The sequence below is a fragment of the Barbus barbus genome (assembly GCF_936440315.1).
Source record: "Barbus barbus genome assembly, chromosome: 40".
Classification (NCBI taxonomy): Eukaryota; Metazoa; Chordata; class Actinopteri; order Cypriniformes; family Cyprinidae; genus Barbus; species Barbus barbus.
This window is the reverse complement of record NC_136718.1, coordinates 16109015-16130913: the sequence shown is the minus strand read 5'-3', so window position 1 is coordinate 16130913 and position 21899 is coordinate 16109015. Positions and strand designations below refer to the sequence as shown.

The 21899-nt window shown below is 39.4% G+C and overlaps 2 protein-coding genes across 2 annotated transcripts in view; one reads left to right on the top strand and one right to left on the bottom strand.

Moving 5' to 3' along the window:
* The window catches only part of LOC306859603 (disco-interacting protein 2 homolog B-A), a 73934-nt gene extending 55075 nt beyond the window's left edge, over positions 1–18859 (top strand). Inside the window, exons 2-38 of the mRNA XM_079400713.1 lie at positions 486–557; positions 1487–1624; positions 2654–2779; positions 3067–3300; positions 3566–3703; positions 4730–4849; positions 5794–5991; positions 6151–6242; positions 6332–6442; positions 6528–6651; positions 6759–6868; positions 6955–7057; positions 7531–7595; positions 7705–7798; positions 7950–8069; positions 8156–8270; positions 8356–8495; positions 9478–9614; positions 9708–9788; positions 9950–10077; positions 10171–10285; positions 10502–10703; positions 11048–11160; positions 12291–12371; positions 12455–12578; positions 12982–13103; positions 13185–13296; positions 13381–13490; positions 13600–13730; positions 13903–14071; positions 15118–15288; positions 15371–15432; positions 15519–15576; positions 15669–15743; positions 15892–16066; positions 16877–17000; positions 17144–18859. Of these exons, the coding sequence (XP_079256839.1) occupies positions 486–557; positions 1487–1624; positions 2654–2779; positions 3067–3300; positions 3566–3703; positions 4730–4849; positions 5794–5991; positions 6151–6242; positions 6332–6442; positions 6528–6651; positions 6759–6868; positions 6955–7057; positions 7531–7595; positions 7705–7798; positions 7950–8069; positions 8156–8270; positions 8356–8495; positions 9478–9614; positions 9708–9788; positions 9950–10077; positions 10171–10285; positions 10502–10703; positions 11048–11160; positions 12291–12371; positions 12455–12578; positions 12982–13103; positions 13185–13296; positions 13381–13490; positions 13600–13730; positions 13903–14071; positions 15118–15288; positions 15371–15432; positions 15519–15576; positions 15669–15743; positions 15892–16066; positions 16877–17000; positions 17144–17396 (4643 nt within the window). The 3' untranslated portion in view covers positions 17397–18859. The remainder of the gene's footprint in view (positions 1–485; positions 558–1486; positions 1625–2653; positions 2780–3066; positions 3301–3565; positions 3704–4729; positions 4850–5793; positions 5992–6150; positions 6243–6331; positions 6443–6527; positions 6652–6758; positions 6869–6954; positions 7058–7530; positions 7596–7704; positions 7799–7949; positions 8070–8155; positions 8271–8355; positions 8496–9477; positions 9615–9707; positions 9789–9949; positions 10078–10170; positions 10286–10501; positions 10704–11047; positions 11161–12290; positions 12372–12454; positions 12579–12981; positions 13104–13184; positions 13297–13380; positions 13491–13599; positions 13731–13902; positions 14072–15117; positions 15289–15370; positions 15433–15518; positions 15577–15668; positions 15744–15891; positions 16067–16876; positions 17001–17143) is intronic.
* On the bottom strand, positions 17979–21692 carry LOC306859605 (plasminogen-like). Its single transcript, XM_079400719.1, has 5 exons — positions 21277–21692; positions 20968–21184; positions 20624–20877; positions 20407–20546; positions 17979–19696 (listed from the first exon to the last, which is right to left on the bottom strand). Exons 1-5 carry the CDS (start codon positions 21368–21370, stop codon positions 19517–19519), a joined length of 885 nt encoding a protein of 294 aa, XP_079256845.1. The 5' UTR covers positions 21371–21692; the 3' UTR covers positions 17979–19516.
* Positions 21693–21899: the final 207 nt, after the last annotated feature.

The following is a 21899-nucleotide window of genomic DNA, read 5'->3' as shown; positions in this document are numbered from 1 at the left end:
GCACAAAATGATAAAACTTGAAGTATAGCCTATATTTAAATAAACTTAAAATGTACAAATCAAAGCTAATTCAAAATATTAATAAATACTATAATGGTAAAATAATAAGATATAAATGAAAATATCAAAAATTTAATTAATAAAAAAAAATTCATTAAACAATTGAGCAATAATTAAATCTTGCTTCTATGGTGCCATTTTGGAGCTTGACAGGCTCTTTCTTTAGCATTTCTCCTTTTGCGTTCCACAGAAGAAAAGCATTAGGATACGAGTTGACCATAAGTATGAGCAATAGTTGGGATGCTTTGCTTTTGCAGTAACCGCTAATTGTGAAATACACAGCAAGAAACTTATTGTGTGTGTGTTGTCTGTTCACCAGTTGTCACAAAGCCAGAAAGCTCAGCTTATGTTTGTCGACGTGTGGCCCCATCACATCTCAAACAAAATATATATTTTATGTCTTTTTTTGTATTTTGTTCCTACAGGTGACATCACACAGAAGGGCTATGAAAAGAAACGAGCTAAACTTCTCGCACCGTTTGTACCACAGACCCAAAGTAAGACTCACCACATATACTTCCTGTCTGCTAATTTTCCTCCTCCTGTTTGTTTCTTCTTTTGCATGCCACACAATGCCATCGTCACACTGGTCGAGTCAGTTAAATATAATGTAGAACTATGACATCTGTGGCATTGCATTAATTATGTTGCACTATTTTAACCCAGTTCCATAAAATATGTATCTGAGATTTTTTATTTTTTCTGTATTGTTTGCAAATGCGTGGCTCCATGCTGCACCCTAATGGTGAACTCCCACTGCTGAAGGCATCAATCTCTTCATTAAGAGACTGCACTTTAAAAATAAAATGAACACTTGAAATAGTATTGTGGCCAAAGCAGCCATTAGTAAACCATCTTCTTATCTGGAAGCATTGAGTAATTTGATTATTTTCCGATCATGCCATCACACTTCTCAGGGTCTTTCCGGCCTGTTAATGTCCACACACAAACACACACACACATACATATAAGCTTCCTGTAAGCAGCAGCCCATTGGCAGGCATGAAAGAGGAACTGAAACAGGTAAGTTCGCTATATTGGTGGGTTTTGACAGTTCAGTGACCTCATATTTGATGTCCTTGTTCTATAGTTACACAAATCATTACATACTAGATTGAAGGGACAAGTTGTTTACACAATATAGGTTTGATCTTCAAATATCTCATTCGCTATATGTAGCCATATTTGTTGTGTAGATGTTTTCATTCGAAACCCCCGATATCAAATGTGCAAGTGTGTCTTCAAAGGTGTCATTTTAACGCTTTGAAGTTAAAGTTCACCCCCTGCTGTCCACTTCTGCCCTGTCTGCGTCTAATTTCCATCCTCATACTATATAACATAAATATGTTATACCAAACATGTTTACAGCTTACTGTCATTATTTACTCACCCTCACCTTTATTTACTCACCCTGTGATCTTTATAGATGTGGATGCGAGCATCCAGCTAACCCCGGGCCTTTCTTCAGACCCTACCTCTACCCCTAATGCCGTCCCCGTTGCTGCCCCACGGCAACACCGAGCTCATCGCAGCGGGGGAACACGAGATGACCGCTACCGGTCAGGTAAGCAAGATCAGTCTGCCAGTACACTACTGTTCAAAAATTTTGGTTTTGTAAAATTTTTAAAGTGTCCTCATACCTGCATTAATGTAAGAAATACAGTGATATTGTGAAATATTACAATTTAAAATAACTTTTTTTTCTATCTTAATATATTCTAAAATGCAATATATTTAAGTGATGACAGCTGAATTCTCAGCAGCCATTACTCCAGTCTTAAAGGGATAGTTCTCAAAAATGTAAATTCTGTAATTAGTTACTCACCCTCATGTCGTTCCAATCCTGTAAGATCTTTGTTGATCTTCGAAAAACAAATTAAGATGTTTTTAATTAAATCTGAGAGCTTTCTGACCCTCCATAGACGCTTCCGAGGGAACTGACTTGTTCAAGGCCCAGAAAGGTAGTAAGGACATTGTTAAAATAGTCCAAGTTACATTTATAAAGCTACAAGAATACTTTTTGTGTGCAGAGAAAACAAAAATAACTACTTGATTTAATAATTTCTTCTCTAATGAGGATATCTTACAGGCTTGGAATGACATTAGAGTGAGTAATTAATAACAGAATTTTTAACAGCAATTTATGTTTCTACCGTTACATTTTGAGGCTGACCCAAGGAAGCCCATTTCACATTTGTACAAGGCAAAACATCTATAATATTTGGACAATGGAGGATTTTTTAAAAGTTAGCAATGGAAAAAGTTTCTTTGTCTCCTTATTGTGTAGTTGCAGCATCGACCAGAATGTACTAAACATCCAAACCTCAAGTTGTTTTTTTTAAACCAGGCCCAAATAAACGTACATTGTGTTACTGAATGCCTCTGTGTAGCGCTCTAATGTATTTGTCACCACGAAGAGACATTTCTTTGTCTCTACATGAGTCAGTTTAGTAACTACAGTCACTGTTTGGTGACATTGCTGGATATCTCATCTGCCTCCTGTCATGTGGCATTGTGTAACTGTTTTTCTCTCCATTTGCCTTTCTGTACTGTTCGTTCTCTCTTCTCATTGTTCTTTGCGTCCGTCTGTTAGATATCCACACAGAGGCTGTGCAGGCAGCTCTGGCCAGGCATAAAGAGGGGAAGATGGCCCTTCCCATGCCCACTAAGCGTCGTTCAGCCTTCGTCCAATCTCCTGCGGAAAACTGCACTCCTCCCGGTGGGTCCCGCTTCGCCCACAAGCCTTCTGCTGCTCCTCCTGTCCAGATCTCACTGACCAGCAGGGTCTCAGAAAACACAGGCACACCCGAACCTTTAGGGAACACTGGCTATATATATATATAGCAAATTTGATACATGTGATTAATTTAATTAAGTAACCACAATTTCACTGCTAATACACTCTTAAGACAATATATGTTTGCCTTTTGTTGTCTTATCTGCATTTAGTTTTTTGTTTCTGTGCAAAAATAGCTTTTTTTAACTCTTGTATACGTGTCACCACAGATACATCATCGACGTCAGAGGACGAGGGCTCCCTGCGGAGGCGTCAGGCCGCAATCAGTGCAATGCTAGCTCAGAATCTCCAGAGTCCCGAGTACTGGATCAACCGCACTGTCCAGGGCTCCTCCACCTCCTCCTCCGCCTCCTCCACCCTCTCTCATGGAGACGGCAAAACTCTCAACCACAGCCAGGGGCAGACCAGCGTGCTCGCTGACGTGCTGGCACACACCCGCATAGGTACTGCAGGATAATGAGTCACACATACACATGTTTAGGTGCTGAATCATAGACAACCACTAAAACAGTTTTTAGTTGTCTCTCACTTACGTAGGCACTATTTGACTTCTAATAACCTGATCAAGGCAAAACAAAGCAGTAGCAAATCATAATTTTCAAATCGGTCAGCATTAATACGACTATTCAAACCTGTTTGTTCAGTCGTGTTTCATATTGAGCATGTGAACCGGATGAATCACTGTGCTGTCATGTGTCCTCACTGCAGAGAGCAGCAGCGTTCCGCCTGACGTCACGTCCACAGTGCCTCAGGACAGGAACTCCAGAGTGGATCTGCCACCCAACATCGCAGCGAGGGGCATGAGCCGTGGCCATAGCCGCACCAGCATGATGGACACTGCCGGCGGTATGGCCAGCATCACATATCTATTTTCTGTTGAATACCAAAGTTGTAAAATTTAATTCAGAGCAAAATATTATACTAAAATATTGAGTTTTTTTAATTTTTTTTTTATGAAATTAAAGATTTTTTCATTCTATGGAGTATGGCTAATTATGTACTTCTATTAGTGTGGGTTTTTGTTTTATTTTTGGTGTATTTTCTTAATCAGTAGCAGTTTTGCTCTTCAACATTTCATATATTAACAATTGTTAGATAACTAGACAGCTGTTAGTAGAAACTTGTATATTGATATATTAAATTAGTTACAAAGTAATAAATCATTTGAGTTTAGAAATTTCTATAGATAATAAATCAGGTGTAATTAATAGAAAATATATAACTAATTTATCGAAAATATGTTTACATTTTACATATTAAATTTATGTGGGTTTTAGAAATTAAATTTAGATTAGAATTTTTTTTTTTACATATTATAATTGGTTTGGGTTTTTTATATATATGAATCATTCCAGTTATGCTCAGCTCTAAAATATTTGGTTGCAAGAAAACCTATTTTTAAAATCCCTATCCAGTAATCACAAGCGTCTTTAACAAAAACAATGCAATTTAATTCATTTGAATGGCTTTTTTCACCTTCTGTTAAATATATATGTAATGTCTGTTTCATCACTAGTGTTCATTAGCACTATTCACTTCCTGAATGAGCAACACACAGACACAGATTGTAAATTAACATGGTTTTTGTGTGTTTCTGTTAACGTTTGAATGTTTTTTGCTTCCTCCTTGTTCGTGATGCCATCTGACTGTAGAAAAAGGTAGGGGTGGAGGGTTTTTTAGTGCAGTGCAGTGACACCCAGTGGTTTTGTCCTCCCATCTTGGTCCTGTATGATTCTGTGTGTTGTTCCAGCTTGCTTGTTGTGACAAACCTCCTGATTGAATAATCTGTATTTGCTTTGACTCTGATGGTGTCCTTGACCAGCTCACATTCCATTAATATAAACAGGTGAATGAGAATATATCTGTCAACAGGTGTTCCAGCACACAGTCGTGTCTCCACAAAAATACAGCAGCTGCTCAATACGCTAAAGAGACCCAAGCGGCCTCCGCTCAGCGAGTTCTTCCAGGATGACTCTGAAGAAATTGTAGAAGGTATGAAGTTATTTTTGGTGCCATACTACATTTATTTGGATATTTTAATAATACATGGAAAATAATTTTATTTTGCTTCTAAATTCTTTTATAATTAAAACAACATTTTTTGTTACAAATGAAATCACAATATAATTTTTTACAAGTTTTTGTAGAACCTGATTATCATGTTCTCCAGCATGATTTAAGAATGATCCAAAGATCTCCTTGAGCCTCAGTGGAAGCAAGAAAATCCGACCATCTTAAAGAGTCACTTGATCAGAGTCACAAATTTACCTAATTAGTGACCTAGATTTTCAGTGTGTCCTCAGACCTTTGGACCAGGGGCGTGTCTAGAGGGGGTGGCCCCCCCTTGTGCCCCCCCCTCCCAACAGCATAGACTGATCTGAGTATAACATCTGCGGCACGGGAGCAATTCGGGTGCATTTAAAATCTCACGCGCTGCCGCTCATGTCATACGCTAATCATAAGCGTAGCGCCGCGTGAAGTAGAACACCTACTCACTGTCTGGTTCACTGCCAATTATTTCCCGATTATTTACGACGCCATTGGATTAGAGTGCTGTCAATTTCACAGCTCAAACAGGAGAAGTGTGATATCGCAGGCTGCATACCATGTTTCTGTTCATTGCAAGTATTAAAATATAGTTATAGGCATTAAATAATTATTTTATAATAATTTAATTATTACACACACACACACACACAGTCTGTTTGGACAATAAAATAAGTTGATTATTGTCTGTTCAATGGTTTTTATTTATGAAAAGAGAGATGCGTTGTCCAGGCACTTGTGCAGTGCCATTTTTATCCCACATGACTTTTCCCATGGGCCCCCCTGACTGGTTCTTGGTCCCCCCTGTGCCACCCCAGTAAAAAAAATCCTAGAATCGCCCCTGCTTTGGACCCTACTGTAACTATATTCTTTGTCTTCTCTACCTGCAGTTCCCCAGCCAGATCCCAACACACCCAGGCCAGAGGGACGACAGATCATTCCAGTAAAGGGGGAGCCACTAGGGGTGGTCAGTAACTGGCCTCCAGCTCTGCAGGCGGCACTGGCACGTTGGGGAGCCACACAGGCCAAGAGTCCAGCCCTTACTTCCTTGGACATCACCGGCAAACCACTCTACACCCTTACTTATGGTAAGATGTTTGGATTGGCACAAGTAGTTTTGAAATGTTTTAATAGAATAGTTCACCTAATGAAATGAAAGCTGTCATTATTTACTCATGTCATTCAAAACCCATATGTTACTGTATTTATTATTTGTCTGAGCTTGTCTCACCCTTTGATCGCTGTAGGTAAACTGTGGAGTCGCAGTCTGAAGTTGGCGTACACGCTGTTAAACAAACTTGGCACCAAAAATGAACCAGTTCTGAAACCTGGAGATAGGGTAAAATTTCAACATAGTACTTGGTACGCTGCAGTCATATACTGCCTTCAGGTCAAGGCTGTCTCTTATTCTCCATATCTCTCCTTTAGGTGGCGTTAGTTTATCCCAACAGTGACCCTGGGATGTTCTGGGTGGCCTTTTATGGGTGCCTTCTCGCTGAGGTCATTCCTGTGCCCATAGAGGTGCCTTTATCTCGAAAGGTATGAGAGAAGATTAAGTTTGAACAACTCCTCAAACATGATATTGGCTAGATGAAATGTTCACATTTGTTTGTCTGATTTTTAGGACGCAGGAAGTCAGCAGATAGGCTTCTTATTGGGCAGCTGTGGTGTGGGTCTCGCTCTCACTAGTGAAGTGTGTCTAAAAGGACTTCCCAAGACCCAGAATGGAGAAATAATGCAATTTAAAGGTTAGCTCCCTGTTGCTTTTTCTTATTTCATCACCTCGCTTCATCAAATTCATCATTAAGTTTTCTTTTGAAGCTGTAGAATGGAAGTCTAACCTGTTTTCTTACAGGATGGCCTCGGCTCAAATGGGTGGTCACTGATACCAAGTATCTCACCAGACCCTCCAAAGACTGGCAGCCACACATTCCTACTGCAAACACCGACACTGCTTACATAGAGGTGAGTGCACGCAGGACAGCGCACGTATGTTTAGATGAGTAAGAATCCTTTCAATCTGTCTAATTCTGTGATGTGTGTGTTTTCAGTACAAGGCCTCTAAGGAGGGTACAGTGATGGGAGTGGCTGTGTCGAAGATCTCCATGCTGACACACTGTCAGGCTTTAACACAGGCCTGTAATTACTGTGAAGGTAAGTGCTACACTGCTGCTGTACAACAAATGCACTGAAACCTGTTATTCCAGTAGCACAACGCTGAGCGACTCTTGGCTCTAGAATTAAGCAGTAAAATAGATTAATTTATAGCCAGTGCTTAGTCATAGATTATTTCAAATAATAGCAATTTGAAGTGGAGATTACTTGTCAGTTTAATTTGAATTTTAGTTTAAATCTGAGTTTTTCTTATGTGCTAGTCTAAGTGCTTAAACTGATTTCTTTCAGATAGTGGCCAAGGCAACTAATTTCTAATTTTAAGTTTTTCATCTAATACCTATATTTTATTTTATTTTGACTTTATTTCAGGTATCAAAATCTATTCTTAATAGTTTTAGTTAATAATAACAACATATAATATAATATAATATTATATAATATAATATTACTAAACATGATGCTATTATAGTAATGTACTTTTTTCATAGAGAATTGTATTTTCCTGTTCTTAGGCGAAACACTGGTTAATGTCCTGGATTTCAAGAAAGACTCGGGCCTTTGGCATGGAGTTTTAACAGTGAGTCTGATTCCTCTGAATATTTACGTTTTGTGAGTTCTTTTCAGTTTTCCAAACTTCCTGTATAACTGCCGGTATATAACCTTCATGTGTTTGTGTTTTCTTACAGAGTGTCATGAACAGGATCCACACTGTTAGCGTGCCATACTCTGTCATGAAGGCTTGTCCGCTGTCCTGGGTGCAGAGAGTTCATGCTCACAAAGGTAAAGACATCCTCAACATCTGTGCATATAATTGTTTCAGCAATCTGTCTGATGGTCAATCATTCAGAAAGAAATCATGGGACATTATCAAAATATCAACAGTTCTGTGATACAGTATCTAAATGTCTTTCATGTGTATGTGTGTGCTCAGCTCGTGTGGCCTTGGTGAAATGTAGAGATCTGCACTGGGCTATGATGGCTCACAGAGATCAGAAAGACACCAATCTGTCTTCCTTGCGCATGCTGATAGTAGCTGATGGAGCCAATCCTTGTGAGTAAACAAGCTGTGAGAAATAGCTTGAAGTGGCTGTATTTTTGTATTTCAGGGCAAATAAATGATCCATATTTCTGTCTCAGGGTCCGTCTCTTCATGTGATGCATTCCTGAACGTGTTTCAGTCTCATGGGTTGAAACCTGAGATGATCTGTCCATGTGCTTCCTCCCCAGAGGCCATGACGGTGTCTATCCGCAGGTACCTGCATGTATCAGGAGCTATACACATCATCATTGTACACTTAATTGCCATAGATATGCTTTTAAGTCACTTTTTCGTTTAGGCCTGGTTCTCAGGGCACTCCGCTCCCTGCCAGAGCCATTCTGTCAATGGCAGGACTCAGTCACGGGGTGATTCGAGTCAACAATGAGGATAAGAACTCTGCCCTTACCGTGCAAGATGTAGGACATGTCATGCCTGGAGGTAAGACTCCACAACCATTTCAAAAATTTCACTGTAGATCATGTAAGCTTGACGTGAACTGTTGCCAAGTTTGAAAGCACCTGCCACCTTGGAAACTACTAATGAGTGAGTGAAGTGACATTCAGCCAAGTATGGTGACCCATACTCGGAATTCGTGCTCTGCATTTAACCCATCCATCGTGCACACACACACAGCAGTGAACACACACACACCGTGAACACACACCCGGAGCAGTGGGCAGCCATTTATGCTGCAGCGCCCGGGGAGCAGTTGGGGGTTCGGTGCCTTGCTCAAGGGCACCTCAGTCGTGGCATTGAGGGTGGATACTTGTGGGTATTGGCAACAAATTTAGCATTCAATACATCAGAAAAAAACTGTACCCGTAAAAGTCTTTTTAGTAGCATGCACAAAATGCAATGTTTATGAACACAGTCCAAACCACATTCAATGCATTATTTGAAATTTGCATGAATGCTCACTATCACTGCAATGCTGTGGGAATTATTATTTTTATTATTTTTTAATTATTATAGTCCAAATTTTTTTTTTCCATTTCAGTTCATTTAATAATTTTGGATTTAAATATTTTAAGATTTCAGTAAATTCATTACATTAGAGCAGGGGTTTTCAACCTTTTAGGACATGCGCCCCCCCCAAGTTTGTCTAATTTCACTCGTGCCCCCCCCCCAGCTTACCTGATTCAGTGTGATGGCTGAGCCTGTTTCTGAGATAACAACATGCCAATCCGTGGTTGGATTTCTGACATGACTAACCATAAATCATTTTACACCATTCTCACTGTCGCCTAACAGCGGGAGTCAAATTGCCCCCTAGCGGATGGCTGAAGATTTGAAAGCTCGTATTCATAAATCTTCAAGGCAATGTCTCTGAATTAATTGATGCTCGCGCCCCCCTTGACAGGTGCTGGCATTAGAACCCCTGCATTAGAGAGTATTTCTGTTTTTTCTTTCTGAACCACAGATCTGATGTGTATTGTGAAACCCGATGGGCCGCCCATGCTCTGTAAGACCGATGAGATTGGAGAGATAGTTTTGAACTCGCGTGCCGGAGGCACCATGTACTACGGCCTGCCCGGAGTGACCAAGAACACTTTTGAGGTATGGATAAAATGCATAGGAAGAAATCACAATCAATACACAGAATAAACACATTCACTCAAAACAATGTCTCTCTGACCTTATTGTCTGCAGGTGATTCCTGTAAACTCAGGTGGTACCCCTATTGGAGACGTTCCCTTCACACGCACTGGACTGTTGGGCTTTGTGGGTCCGGTAAGTAATAGTATAGTAGACATCTCTGCTTATATATACTGTATATAGACTACCTTTCTGACCATTTGGGGCCGGTTGGATTACCTGTAGAACAAAGCCTATTTGCAGATTTGTGACATGGTAATCTGTCGTTTATTGAAAAAACTCTTCTCTGCCCTCAGGGAAGTTTGGTGTTTGTGGTTGGAAAGATAGAGGGTCTGCTTTCAGTCAGTGGGCGCAGACACAATGCAGACGACCTCGTGGCCACAGCGCTGGCGGTGGAGCCAGTCAAAACTGTCTACCGAGGGAGGTATGAATGACGCAAAACACTCATTCAGATTGAAAGTGTGTAGACTAATGTCATAATGTGATGTGGTTCTGAGGCTGTGTCTCGTGTACGCAGAATTGCTGTGGTCTCCGTCACTGTTTTCTATGATGAGCGAATAGTGATTGTGGCAGAGCAGAGGCCTGATGCCAATGAAGAGGACAGTTTCCAGTGGATGAGTAGAGTCCTACAGGTAAAACACAAGTTACCCTCAATGACCTCGCTGAAATCTATTTAGTTTAGTCTAAAGTAGGTCATTGAGATGAATGGACCTGAGCTGACAGGCTAAATGTTATGAGGCAGATAACAATGACCGATTTACAGTATCCAGTGTTGCCATTTATAGATTTGGACTCTCTGTTTCACAGTAATAGGTGTCATGACTCTCTTTCTGCATGCTTTCCCATAGGCGATAGACAGTATCCACCAGGTGGGCTTATACTGTTTGGCCCTGGTCCCTGCTAACACGTTACCCAAAACTCCTCTGGGTGGTATTCATGTGTCTGAGACCAAGCAGCACTTTCTGGAGGGATCTCTACACCCTTGCAATATTCTGATGTGCCCTCATACATGTGTGACCAACCTTCCAAAACCCAGGCAAAAGCAACCAGGTACTCTTGATTTGCATCTAAATCAAAACCTAAAGAATTGTCTCACTTTTTTTGTTACTATGATGAGGGGAATAACCTTTAAGCATCAAGTTAACTGAAAAAAGTTTAAAAGAACATCAGATTTTAAAATGGTTTAATATATTATAGCCTGCACTTATGTTTACAGATCGTTCTTTTTATATTTATTTTCCTTTTCTTTATTTTATTAGTTTATTTTTTAATATAAACTTTATTTAATTTTTTGTTCATTTTTTATCTTATTCTTTATTATTCATCTGTAAAGCACTTTAAATTACCATTATGTGTGAAATTTGTTGTAAAAATATACTTTCCTTTCTTCACAGTGGGAGTCGGTCCCGCCTCCATTATGGTGGGCAACCTGGTGGCAGGAAAGAGGATTGCACAGGCTAGTGGGAGAGATCTTGGCCTCATTGATGACCAAGAGCAATCCAGAAAGGTTAGCCAAAGATTTCAGGACCGCTGCTTGCTTAGTAAACTCACTGTTAATATCTTTGCGAGATCCCAGGATATGATGATCCATGGGAGGGATCAGGATTGACTGGTGACCCGAATAAACACTAGACACATATAGATACAAATTACAGTGGCTATGCATGCAATTTTATATATATATGATGCAATTTTAATAATGCCTCTTATCTCCATAATAAAGTAATAAAATCTAGAACGTATCATAATACACAACTTGAACTCTATTATAATTATTTTGCAACATCAAGCCTCCAGTTTCTGAGTACCTCCAGATACCACTGGGATTCATTCCACCTTTCAATCTGGTTTAAATGACAGTGTCATTAACTCAACACAAATAGAGTTTTAAGAGAACTGGGGATGAAGAGAGTTTGTCTCGTCTCCTCTAAGCTTGTGCTCTGGTCTGTCTTTTTCTCTTGTGCTCGGGGCTGTAGCTCTGTGTTTGGCCCACTAACATGGTAAGCCTGAATGCCAGCAACGCTCTGCTATTTGTGTGCGCTGAGCTTCAATTCCCCTTTGCAATCAGCCATAACAACAGCAACTTCATGGCCTTACGAGATGAAAAACACGTATAAAGATATTTTATAAAGATAAAGATTTTTATTAAAGAAATTTTGGCTTAACTTCAACAAAAAATGTAAAATGAAGAATAGATTTTATTAACTTAATATCTCAGAATTGTAACTTTGTTACATACAACTCATATTTATATCTTGCAAAGTGGCTTAATTTCTAATTTTAAATTTCATCTCACAAGTACCTCTTTATTTTTCTTCTACTCAGAGACAAAAACATCATGTTTTGGAAACAGAAGGAATACACTTGCTCTTTTGCTGCATGGTGTGGTCATTATTGCCGCTACCTGCATGAGTCCTGCTACGGGTGTTTAAATATACAGACAAACTATGTGAACTATCACACCCCCCACCCCCAAATATTATAAACCTTAGATCCTTTTTTGTTTGCTGGCTTAGTTGCTGAAATAATGCTATGGGCTGATTTGTGTCTCCTGTTATCATATTCAAGGCTAAGATTTCTGTTATTGATGTCTTTGTATGGATAATAATTTGAGACCTGTCCTCTTCTGTCCTACAGCATCAGTTCCTGTCTGAAGCCCTGCAGTGGAGAGCACAGACTGATCCTGATCATGTCCTCTATATGCTGCTGAATGCAAAGGTGACATGCATACAACCCCCATAAAAAACTGATCATTTAGTCAAACCATTTTGTACTGAGACTCTTCTTGCTTTGGCCTTCAGGGTGTAGCAGTGAGCACAGCCACGTGTTCTCAATTGCACAAGCGAGCTGAGAAGATCACTGCAGCTTTGCTGGAAAGAGGAGGAATTAACACTGGAGACAATGTAGTACTGCTTTATCCTCCCGGTAATGATGTCCGCTTTCATAGTACATGTTAGGGTGTGGTCACTTTAATGAAATTCTCTTTTAAATTCTGCGAGCAAACACTGATACATTGTTTGTTTGCCCACGAAAATTCACCAAACATTTGTAAATGTGACCACAGCTCAGTGAATATATAGCTAGAATTTAACACATTAATGCACAGACTTTTAATGTGCATTTATTTTGCAACTTTCAAGTGTGTGTTTTTTAAGATGATTTAAATAAGGTAACTTTAGTCACTGGTAGACACATAGAAAACCTTTTGGTTTAATCTACTGTTCATTAAAATCACCAGGTGCATTTCTCAGCACCTTAAACATCCAGAAATAACAGCATGAATCATCACATGGAATGTTGTCAAGAAATGTGTTTTTCTTTTCTATAGGCATAGACTTAATTGCCTCCTTTTATGGCTGTCTGTATGCTGGCTGCATTCCGGTCACCGTCAGGCCGCCTCATTCACAGAACCTTGCTGCCACTCTCCCCACAGTCCGAATGATCATAGATGTGAGTCTGTTTTGCACATGGCATCCATTTATGTTTTTCTGAAGTGTAGCATGTTAATCTAACAAATGTTGTCTGTTTTAGGTGAGCAAAGCAGCCTGCATCCTCACAACTCAGACCCTGATGAAGATTTTGCGGTCTAAAGAAGCGGCAGCCAGTGTGAATGTGAAGACTTGGCCGAATATCATAGACACAGGTACAGAAATGAAATATTCACATAGCTTTTATGACAACTGTTGAAAGATCAGTATCCCTGACTTGACTGATTTTGTGTGTGCAGATGATCTTCCCAGGAAACGGCCTTCACACATCTATAAACCCCCTACTGCAGAAATGCTGGCCTACCTGGACTTCAGTGTGTCCACCACAGGCATGCTGACCGGAGTTAAGGCAAGACTCGTCTATCCATTCAGTTGTTCATTTTGCTTTTGGCAAGAACAGGTATGTAGGATCTTTGACCAGTTATGTGCTAAATATCTTGTTTATTTGTTTCTTTCAGATATCTCACTCAGCGGTCAATGCTCTGTGTCGGTCCATCAAACTGCAGTGTGAGCTGTACTCGTCCAGACAAATTGCCATCTGCATGGACCCCTACTGTGGCCTGGGCTTTGTGCTGTGGTGTATGTCTAGGTAGTACACACAGTCAAACCTTTTAGTCTATGACCTAACCTGGCATAACACAATAAATCACATCTATTGTATGTTAATCTGAGGTTAAGCTGAGACTGCACTTGGTTAGGACACAATGCCATGCATGGAATTTCTAGAATAGCCACTGTAATTTGTATCTGTGTGTGTCTAGTGTCTATTCAGGTCACCAGTCAATCCTGATCCCTCCCATGGAGTTAGAGACGTCTCTGCCCCTGTGGCTGAGCACACTCAGTCAGTATAAGATCAGAGACACCTTCTGTTCATACTCGGTCATGGAGCTCTGCACCAAGGGCCTTGGCACACAGACTGAAGCTCTAAAGGTGAGTCAACATGATGTAGATTCACTACAGTTCAAAATATTGGAGTTGGTATGATTTGTTTTTAAACGGAGCCTCTTATGCTCATCTAGGCTGCATTTGTTTGATCAGAAATACAGTAAAAACAGAAATAGTATTACTATTTAAAATAACTATTTACTATTTTATTTTAAAATGTTTTATTTCTGTAATGACAGCTGAATTTTTAGGAGCCATTACTCCAGTCTTCAGTGTCTCATGATCCTTCAGAAAGCATTCTAATCTGCTCAAAAGACATTTTTTATTATTAATGTTGAAAACAGCTGTAATGCTTTATATTTTTGTGGTGACCGGGATTTTTCTGGATTCTTTGATTAGAAAGTTTAAAAAATAAAAATGCATGGTAGCGATGTAAATGTGGACACAGTGAAACACAAAAGGAATATTCTCGACGAATATCCTGGCCACTCTTTACTGCTCCAAAATGACTAAAAAAAGCATAAAAGTGATCCATTCACCTTGTATACTATATACCAAGTCTTCTGAAACCATACAATAGGTTCAAATTAGAACAGACTGTATATGAAGAGACTCCTCTCTGGTTAGCATGTAGAAGCAATGTCCGTTTTGTAAACATAATGTTATTTTGAGTCAGATCTTTTTGGTGATTTGATCGATCCAGTTCACAAAACCAGTGAATGATTCATTCACCAAAATGATTCAATGCCAGGGGCATAACATCTTTTAAATAACGTACATTTTGGTCAGTTTCTCACACAAAGCTATCGTATGGCTTCAGAAGAATTGAAATGCACACAAGCCAAATGTACCACTTTTCAATCTCCATTTACTGCAACAGAACAACCAGCACATTATTAAAAATCCTTATTTTGTATTCTCTGAAGTTGGAAGAAGACCTACAGGTTTGGAATAGCATGAGGTTGAGTAAATAGCAGAATTTTTGGGTTACTAATCCTGCAATACTGAGTCAAACAGCTTTCAGAAAGGGATGTTCAAGATAAACATAGTGTGGAAGTGTCTATAAAAGCTGACGAGAGATGTATGTGCAGGCACGCAGCGTGAACCTCTCATGTGTAAGGAGCTGTGTCGTCATAGCTGAAGAGAGGCCTCGTTTGGCACTCACACAGTCGTTCTCCAAGCTCTTCAAAGACCTGGGCCTGTCTCCACGCGCAGTGAGCACAGCTTTCGGCGCCAGAGTCAACCTGGCCATCTGTCTACAGGTTGGCACAAAAAATGTATTGCATCAACAATGTCATGTTGCAAGAGCAGAACCTTATTTTGATTCCTGTCTCCTTCCATCAGGGAACTGCTGGTCCAGACCCGTCCACTGTTTATGTAGACATGAAGTCCCTCAGGCATGACAGGTATGTGCGAGATGAGTCTGGTGGTGACATGAAAACAGTCTGTTACATGCATGCAGTGTGACATTGTCCTTCTTTCTCTGTCATAGAGTGAGGCTGGTGGAGAGAGGAGCTCCTCAGAGTCTGCCGCTGATGGAGTCTGGGACTGTAAGGCCATCCTAGTTCTGTCCCACTTTATCTTACACTGTTATTAGAAGACATATCAGTCATCCCGTATTGTTTTCTCCGCCTCGCCTTAGATTCTTCCTGGAGTGAGAGTAATCATCGTGAACCCAGAGACGAGAGGTCCATTAGGAGACTCTCATCTAGGCGAGGTGACCAAACACACTTTTATTTGAGCAATAACACAAAAACAACTTGTTTCAGTGATGTATAACTGTCCACATCAGAAATCCCTCCATATACTCAGCAGGGTCTGTTTGACGGCTAACATCTTCATCGCTGTCTTGCCTTGTTTTCAAGATCTGGGTGAGCAGTCCTCATAATGCCAGTGGTTATTATACCATCTATGGTGAGGAGAGCCTGCAGGCAGACCACTTCAACACACGGCTGAGCTTTGGAGACACTGAAACGCTCTGGGCCAGAACTGGATATCTGGGATTTGTCAGGAGGACAGAGCTACTGGTTGCAAGTGGAGGTCTGTACTGTATAACAGATTGATGATTATTGTGAAAGTATTATTGCAAAATGGATTGTGCAGACTCTGAATTTGGAATTGATAAACCATATTCACAGCCTTCACTTGCCCTGCCTACATTTTACTGGCTCCAGCACAACGAACTATACATTTGTATCATTAAAATAGCTTAATTATCAACATATAATTTTATTTTTATAATCTATTATGACATTTTTTAAAATATTTTATTATATATTTGCATTCAAAAGTTTGGGGTCAGCAAGTTTTTTATGCTTTTATTCAGCAAGGGTGCATGAATTAATCAAAAAGTACAGTAAAAGCTTTTACGCTGTCACAAAAGATTTCTGTTTCAAATAAACTATTTTCTTTTGAACTTGCTTTTCATAAATGAATCCACAAAAATATGAAGCAGCAACTGTTTTCTACATTGATAATAATAAATATTTCTTGAGCACCAAATTACAATGATTTCTGAAGGATCATGTGACACTGAAGTAATCGCTGAAAATTCAGATTTGCCATGACAGGAATAAATTTTTAAATATCTAAAAATAGAAAAGTAATTTTTTAAAGTGTAATAATATTTTACAATTAATAAAATAGCTTACATTACAGTAGAACAGTAGTATACATATTTTTTTACATATATAAATAAAATACATTCCATTAAATGTTGTTTTGTTGTGTTTCCTTTAAGTTGGGAAGGGATAAAAATGCACGTTCAGACAATGTAACATACAGTACTGCTCCAATAGCACGAGACATTTTCTCATGCTCCTTTTTCTTCTCCTTTATCTTCCACATCAGATCGCCACGATGCTCTGTTTGTGGTGGGTTCACTGGATGAAACACTGGAGTTGCGAGGTTTGCGTTATCATCCCATTGACATTGAGACCTCTGTGTCTCGGGCGCACCGCAGCATCGCTGAGAGGTGAGAACCTCCAGAACACTGACACTCCTGTCTGAACATATCAGTTTCTGATTTCCACGCTAAACAAGTTTTGTTGTTACTATACATTATACTTGTGTTTTTAAGTTCATGTCTCTGATTGGATCATATGCTTTATCTTACAGCGCCGTCTTTACATGGACCAACCTTCTGGTGGTTGTAGTAGAGCTCAGTGGATCTGAGCAGGAAGCTCTCGATTTGGTTCCCCTGGTCACTAATGTAGTTCTGAAAGAGCATCACCTCATAGTTGGTGTGGTGGTCATCGTGGACCCTGGTGTCATCCCTATCAACTCGCGGGGCGAGAAGCAACGCATGCACCTGCGCGACTCCTTCCTAGCCGACCAGCTGGATCCCATCTACGTGGCGTACAACATGTGAGCATGGACTAACGTGCGTAAAGCTCAACATGGCACCCAAAGAACCACTCACAACAAGCCGCTCCTCTGTGCCGTCAGCACGTACCATGGAGGAAGAAGCTGGCTAGTCCTCTTTCTGCCCCTGTGCTGAGCCTTGTACATATTTTTATGTTCTTTTTAATGTGATTGTGGCCTGTTCGACCAATGGCGGTCACCCGGCTCAAGCCATCCAACCTTCTCTGGACATTCAGGAGGGTGGTGCTCAACATATTTCTGCCCTTTAAAACAGGTGAAACCACATCTTCGCCAGTCGCATTGACTTCGATGTCCAACTTCTGGTGCCACTTCCGATTTGCCTCTTCCATAGAGCAGCGCTTGTGCTCTTGCAGTTAAACCCAAGAGACTAACACAAAGCTTTTCTGCGCACTTTATCTCCTCTCGTGGCCAGAGGAGTGTCCTTTGGTTTTCATTCTGGAAGTGCTGACTTAGTTTTATGGATCAACAGTATCACCAGCAAAACAAACATATCTTCTTTTATTCAAAACTGCTAGTCATTTTAATGGTTTTAAAATAAATGCAACAGGTTTTTTTTTTTTTTTTTTTTACTCACATTTCCAACTTTAACTGTGAGAACTGGAGTGAGTAGGGGTTTGTGACATTGTTCTCACTCAAAGCACAGCAATTTTAACACAATACATTCGTAACTTGACATTTATATGCATTAAACATGTATATTGAGGGTGACAGAAACGTTTGGAGATGAAGACAGTTCCATGCCTTATGAAACTTTTTTAAATGTTTATTTCTGTCTTTATTTTGATTTGAGGTGACTGGAAAGGTGAAGAGATGGAAGGTGTTTGTATGTATACTATATATTGTAGTGTCTCACTGGTGTTACGGTATAAACAAATAGACCCCCATTATCTGGTCCTCCAAAAAACTTGACTGATCTTTCATACTTGACAGCAGCTCTTAGCAGCGGTGACTCAAGGTCATGATATGGAAACAATAAAAATCTTTTTACACATTTCAACCGTCACACAAAATGGATTGTTTTCATGGTTTCTCGTAAGCCCGGTTCACACTGACACTCTAGGGTCGCTGAGTGGCAGACAGTGAACAACCCTTCAATGTTTTGGATGTGTGCGAGCGTGCTAGAAAGCAAAAAGGGTGTTTTAACCGACATGGAAAAAGAGAATGTGAGCTAAGAGAGGAAATATCTTTTCTATCTTAATAAAATTACAGTACCATTTATTAGCACCTAACATGCTTATTTCAAAATGGCCTTCGATATCAAATTTTCCTTTCTTCCTGCAGATTGTTTACATGTGAAATTATGTGCAGCTCTTTTCTTTAACAATGCACACATTCTCATAACTGTTCTTTTTGTATTTTTAATTCAGTTCTTAATTGTCAAAATATTGAGTGTGTCGGTGCAAAATTTATAAAGTTTTATGTTAATTAAATTTATTGTTGTCATCACTGAATCTTTTACTGTCTTTATTACAGTAACTTTATGTAAGCAATGTGCAAACAACAAGCCTAAGAAGATTTAGCGCTCTTCCACACTGAAACAGTATCTAATTCTGTCAGGAAGTGGCAGTCTAGTTCATTTCTATTAAACCTACGTGTTGTGCTGAAAAATCTTTATCCACAACTTGTTTTAAGTTAATTGAAAGAAAATTATTATGATTTAGTGATAATATAGGATCAGCAATGAGGGTTAGCAAAACTACATCAGTGCAAATACTGAATTTAATTGATCTAAGCTGTTTTAGGTTCTGAAATGACCATTATGGAGCACATGCTTGTCATTCAAAGCAAGCTTACTGTAGGTATAAATACAGGGACATGTTAACAAATTAAGTCCTCAAATAATCCACACACTTTTTCAGGAAAATCCAGTCTTATTTACATGACATTTCATGAATCCAGGAATCATCAAATAAAATCATCAGGATACAAGCTCTTGAAAGCTTCAGGTTAAATTAAGATTTGTCCACCAGAGGTCACCATATCCTCTGATTCTTACGCATCACTTTAGTTCTTCTCATGTCAATACAATCATGACACACGCACACTCTGCTGGATATTTGAATTAGGCCTACTGTTTATACAGAATATCATTATGTATTTGAAAAATCATATGTAATCTGAGGTGACATTCATTTCACGCTCAATCCAATAATAGAGGCTGTAGACTTTCAAATAAACATTTGGTCGGTTAGGTTTTCCACAAGAAGTGGCCTTCACACGAAGTCCAATCAAAAAGTAGCGCTCCTCAATTTTGATATAGCAGTTCAGCGGTCCACCAAGATTTGTCTGCATGTTATGGCATAAACATACATGCACAATATATTATTATAAATAATGTAAGAGCTATATCAATAATTTAACAAATATTAATAGTTCAGATAAGTAGCTTAATTTTGTTTAAATTAAAAAACAATTAAATCAACCATTTTAAATGCTACAAGTGAACTTTGGCATGGATAAAAATGGCATTCAAATGTTTTGGGTCTGTAGGATTTTGTTAATTTTTTTGAAAGGAATTGTGAAATATTACAATTTAAAACCAGTTTTCTACTTTAATATACTTTAAAATATAATTTAATCTTGTGACGGCAAAGTTGAACTTTCAGCAGCCACGATCCTTCAGAAATGATGCTGATTTGGTGCTCAAGAAATATTGTAATTAATTTCAAAACTGAAAACAGTTACGTTAATTACTGTGATTTTCACAGTCTTCTTTGAGTAACAGAAAGTTAATAGAAATAGAACAGGTCATTGAAGACATTTACATAATATAACAAAACATTTCTGTCACTTTCTTGTTGAATTAAAAAAAAATTTAAATCTTACTGACACCAAACATTTGAATGTAAAAATATGTGCAATTAAATCATTAAAAAAAATCATGTCGATTGATAATATGGTACTACTAGATACTATACTATGCAGTTCCAATGTAGAAGCAGTTAAATGTCTTTAACTACTTTATACAGTTCATAAAGTTGAGTATTAAACCATACCTCACATGCGTCAACACCACCACCGAATTCACCAACACAAAGCATGTCTGCTGCCACAGTATAGTTCCAATACTCTGCCTTATTGCACAAGGACCGTGACATTATATCCACTTCGGCCTCTTGCAGTACGCCAATATCATCTGATAAATGTAAAAATATCAAATATAATAAAAACATCTTCAGTCAGCTATTGTAAATAGCCGCAGTGTGGACTCACCACCAGGCTGAGCGTTGTATCCTGTGATGTGACACGATTCATATCGATGATCGGCAGTGTCTTGATCAGGCACACAGATGGGATGGACAAACTCATTAAACACAAAAGGGGTCGTCATTTCTAAAAGAGCAATATTGTAACGCAAAGTGACAGGATTGAATCGCTTGTGTTTAACGATTCTGGCGACTTCTGATTTCTGTGTGGATTTAGCATCAACGTCCAATCTACTGCTTCCTGCTCGGATCATAAATTGGCTGTGGGAGGAAATGCAATAACTTAATCAGAGGCTATATGCAGGTAAATACTGGCTGTTTAGGATTACAGTAGCTAACGTTACATGTTACCTTTGTTCCTGCTCACGTACACATGAAGCTGCTGTCATTATCCAGTATCGGTGGACGATAGCTCCACCGCAGACCTGTATGAACGGGGCAGATGAATTGGGCTGGTACTGTACAGACACCTGCCACGGCCAAAACCTCACTTTGACGTTCTGGCCTCCGATCATCCGTTTATCTCGACGTGCAACCACTCTCTCAGGCCTGTTTCCGCACTGATAATCTAGGAGATTTGTAAAAACACAGTTAAGTTACCAAATTCGCTGAAAGTAGTGCACAGATCTCACTGTTTATAAAGTTAAAGTTCAAACTCACGCTGTTCGGGCGGAGTACCGATCGCGGCAAAATAAAAAACTACCCCCCACCCCAAAGTACCCATAAAAATGAGAATTTTCATGCTACGGCTCATTACGGAGACGTTTAGTTAATTTAAAGGGACAGGGCGCGTGACTGACAAGTAACGGTCAAATTTTGAATTCTATGACGTTATGTCTTAATGTAGTTCAGTGCCGTCAACCGGAACCGAAAACTTTTTTTCATAACCAGATAAAAAAGTTTATTTAAAACAACCTTGCTTGTTTATAACAGTTTATGCGCCGGTTCTTTTTAAGCCAAGTTCACACTACACTACTTTACATGACTACATGAAATGATCCGCAACCAGGGGTTATACCAAAGACTATAGACTTTGGTTATACACACTACACGAGCTGACAACAACTCTGTCACCCAACGACTCGATTCGGGCCCCAAACCACGTTTTGTCATTAAAAAACACGCGAGAATTGAGCGTTCACAAAAAGTTTGATTGACAGGCGATCTGACCAATCAGAAAACATATATTATGTGCCGCCGCTGCTATCCGCCATCTTGCCCGACAGCTACACCAGTCTTCATAGAAATATTAAAACGGGGTGAAAATCGACTGAATTTTTCTG

Excerpts from the sequence above, each read along its gene's own strand:
- LOC306859605 (XM_079400719.1), bottom strand. The coding sequence starts at position 21,370 with ATGAGCCGTAGCATGAAAATTCTCATTTTTATGGGTACTTTGGGGTGG. Across the intron at positions 21,185-21,276 it reads CGGTACTCCGCCCGAACAGC|ATTATCAGTGCGGAAACAGG; the intron begins GTGAGTTTGAAC and ends CAAATCTCCTAG. Across the intron at positions 20,547-20,623 it reads ATACAACGCTCAGCCTGGTG|ATGATATTGGCGTACTGCAA; the intron begins GTGAGTCCACAC and ends TACATTTATCAG.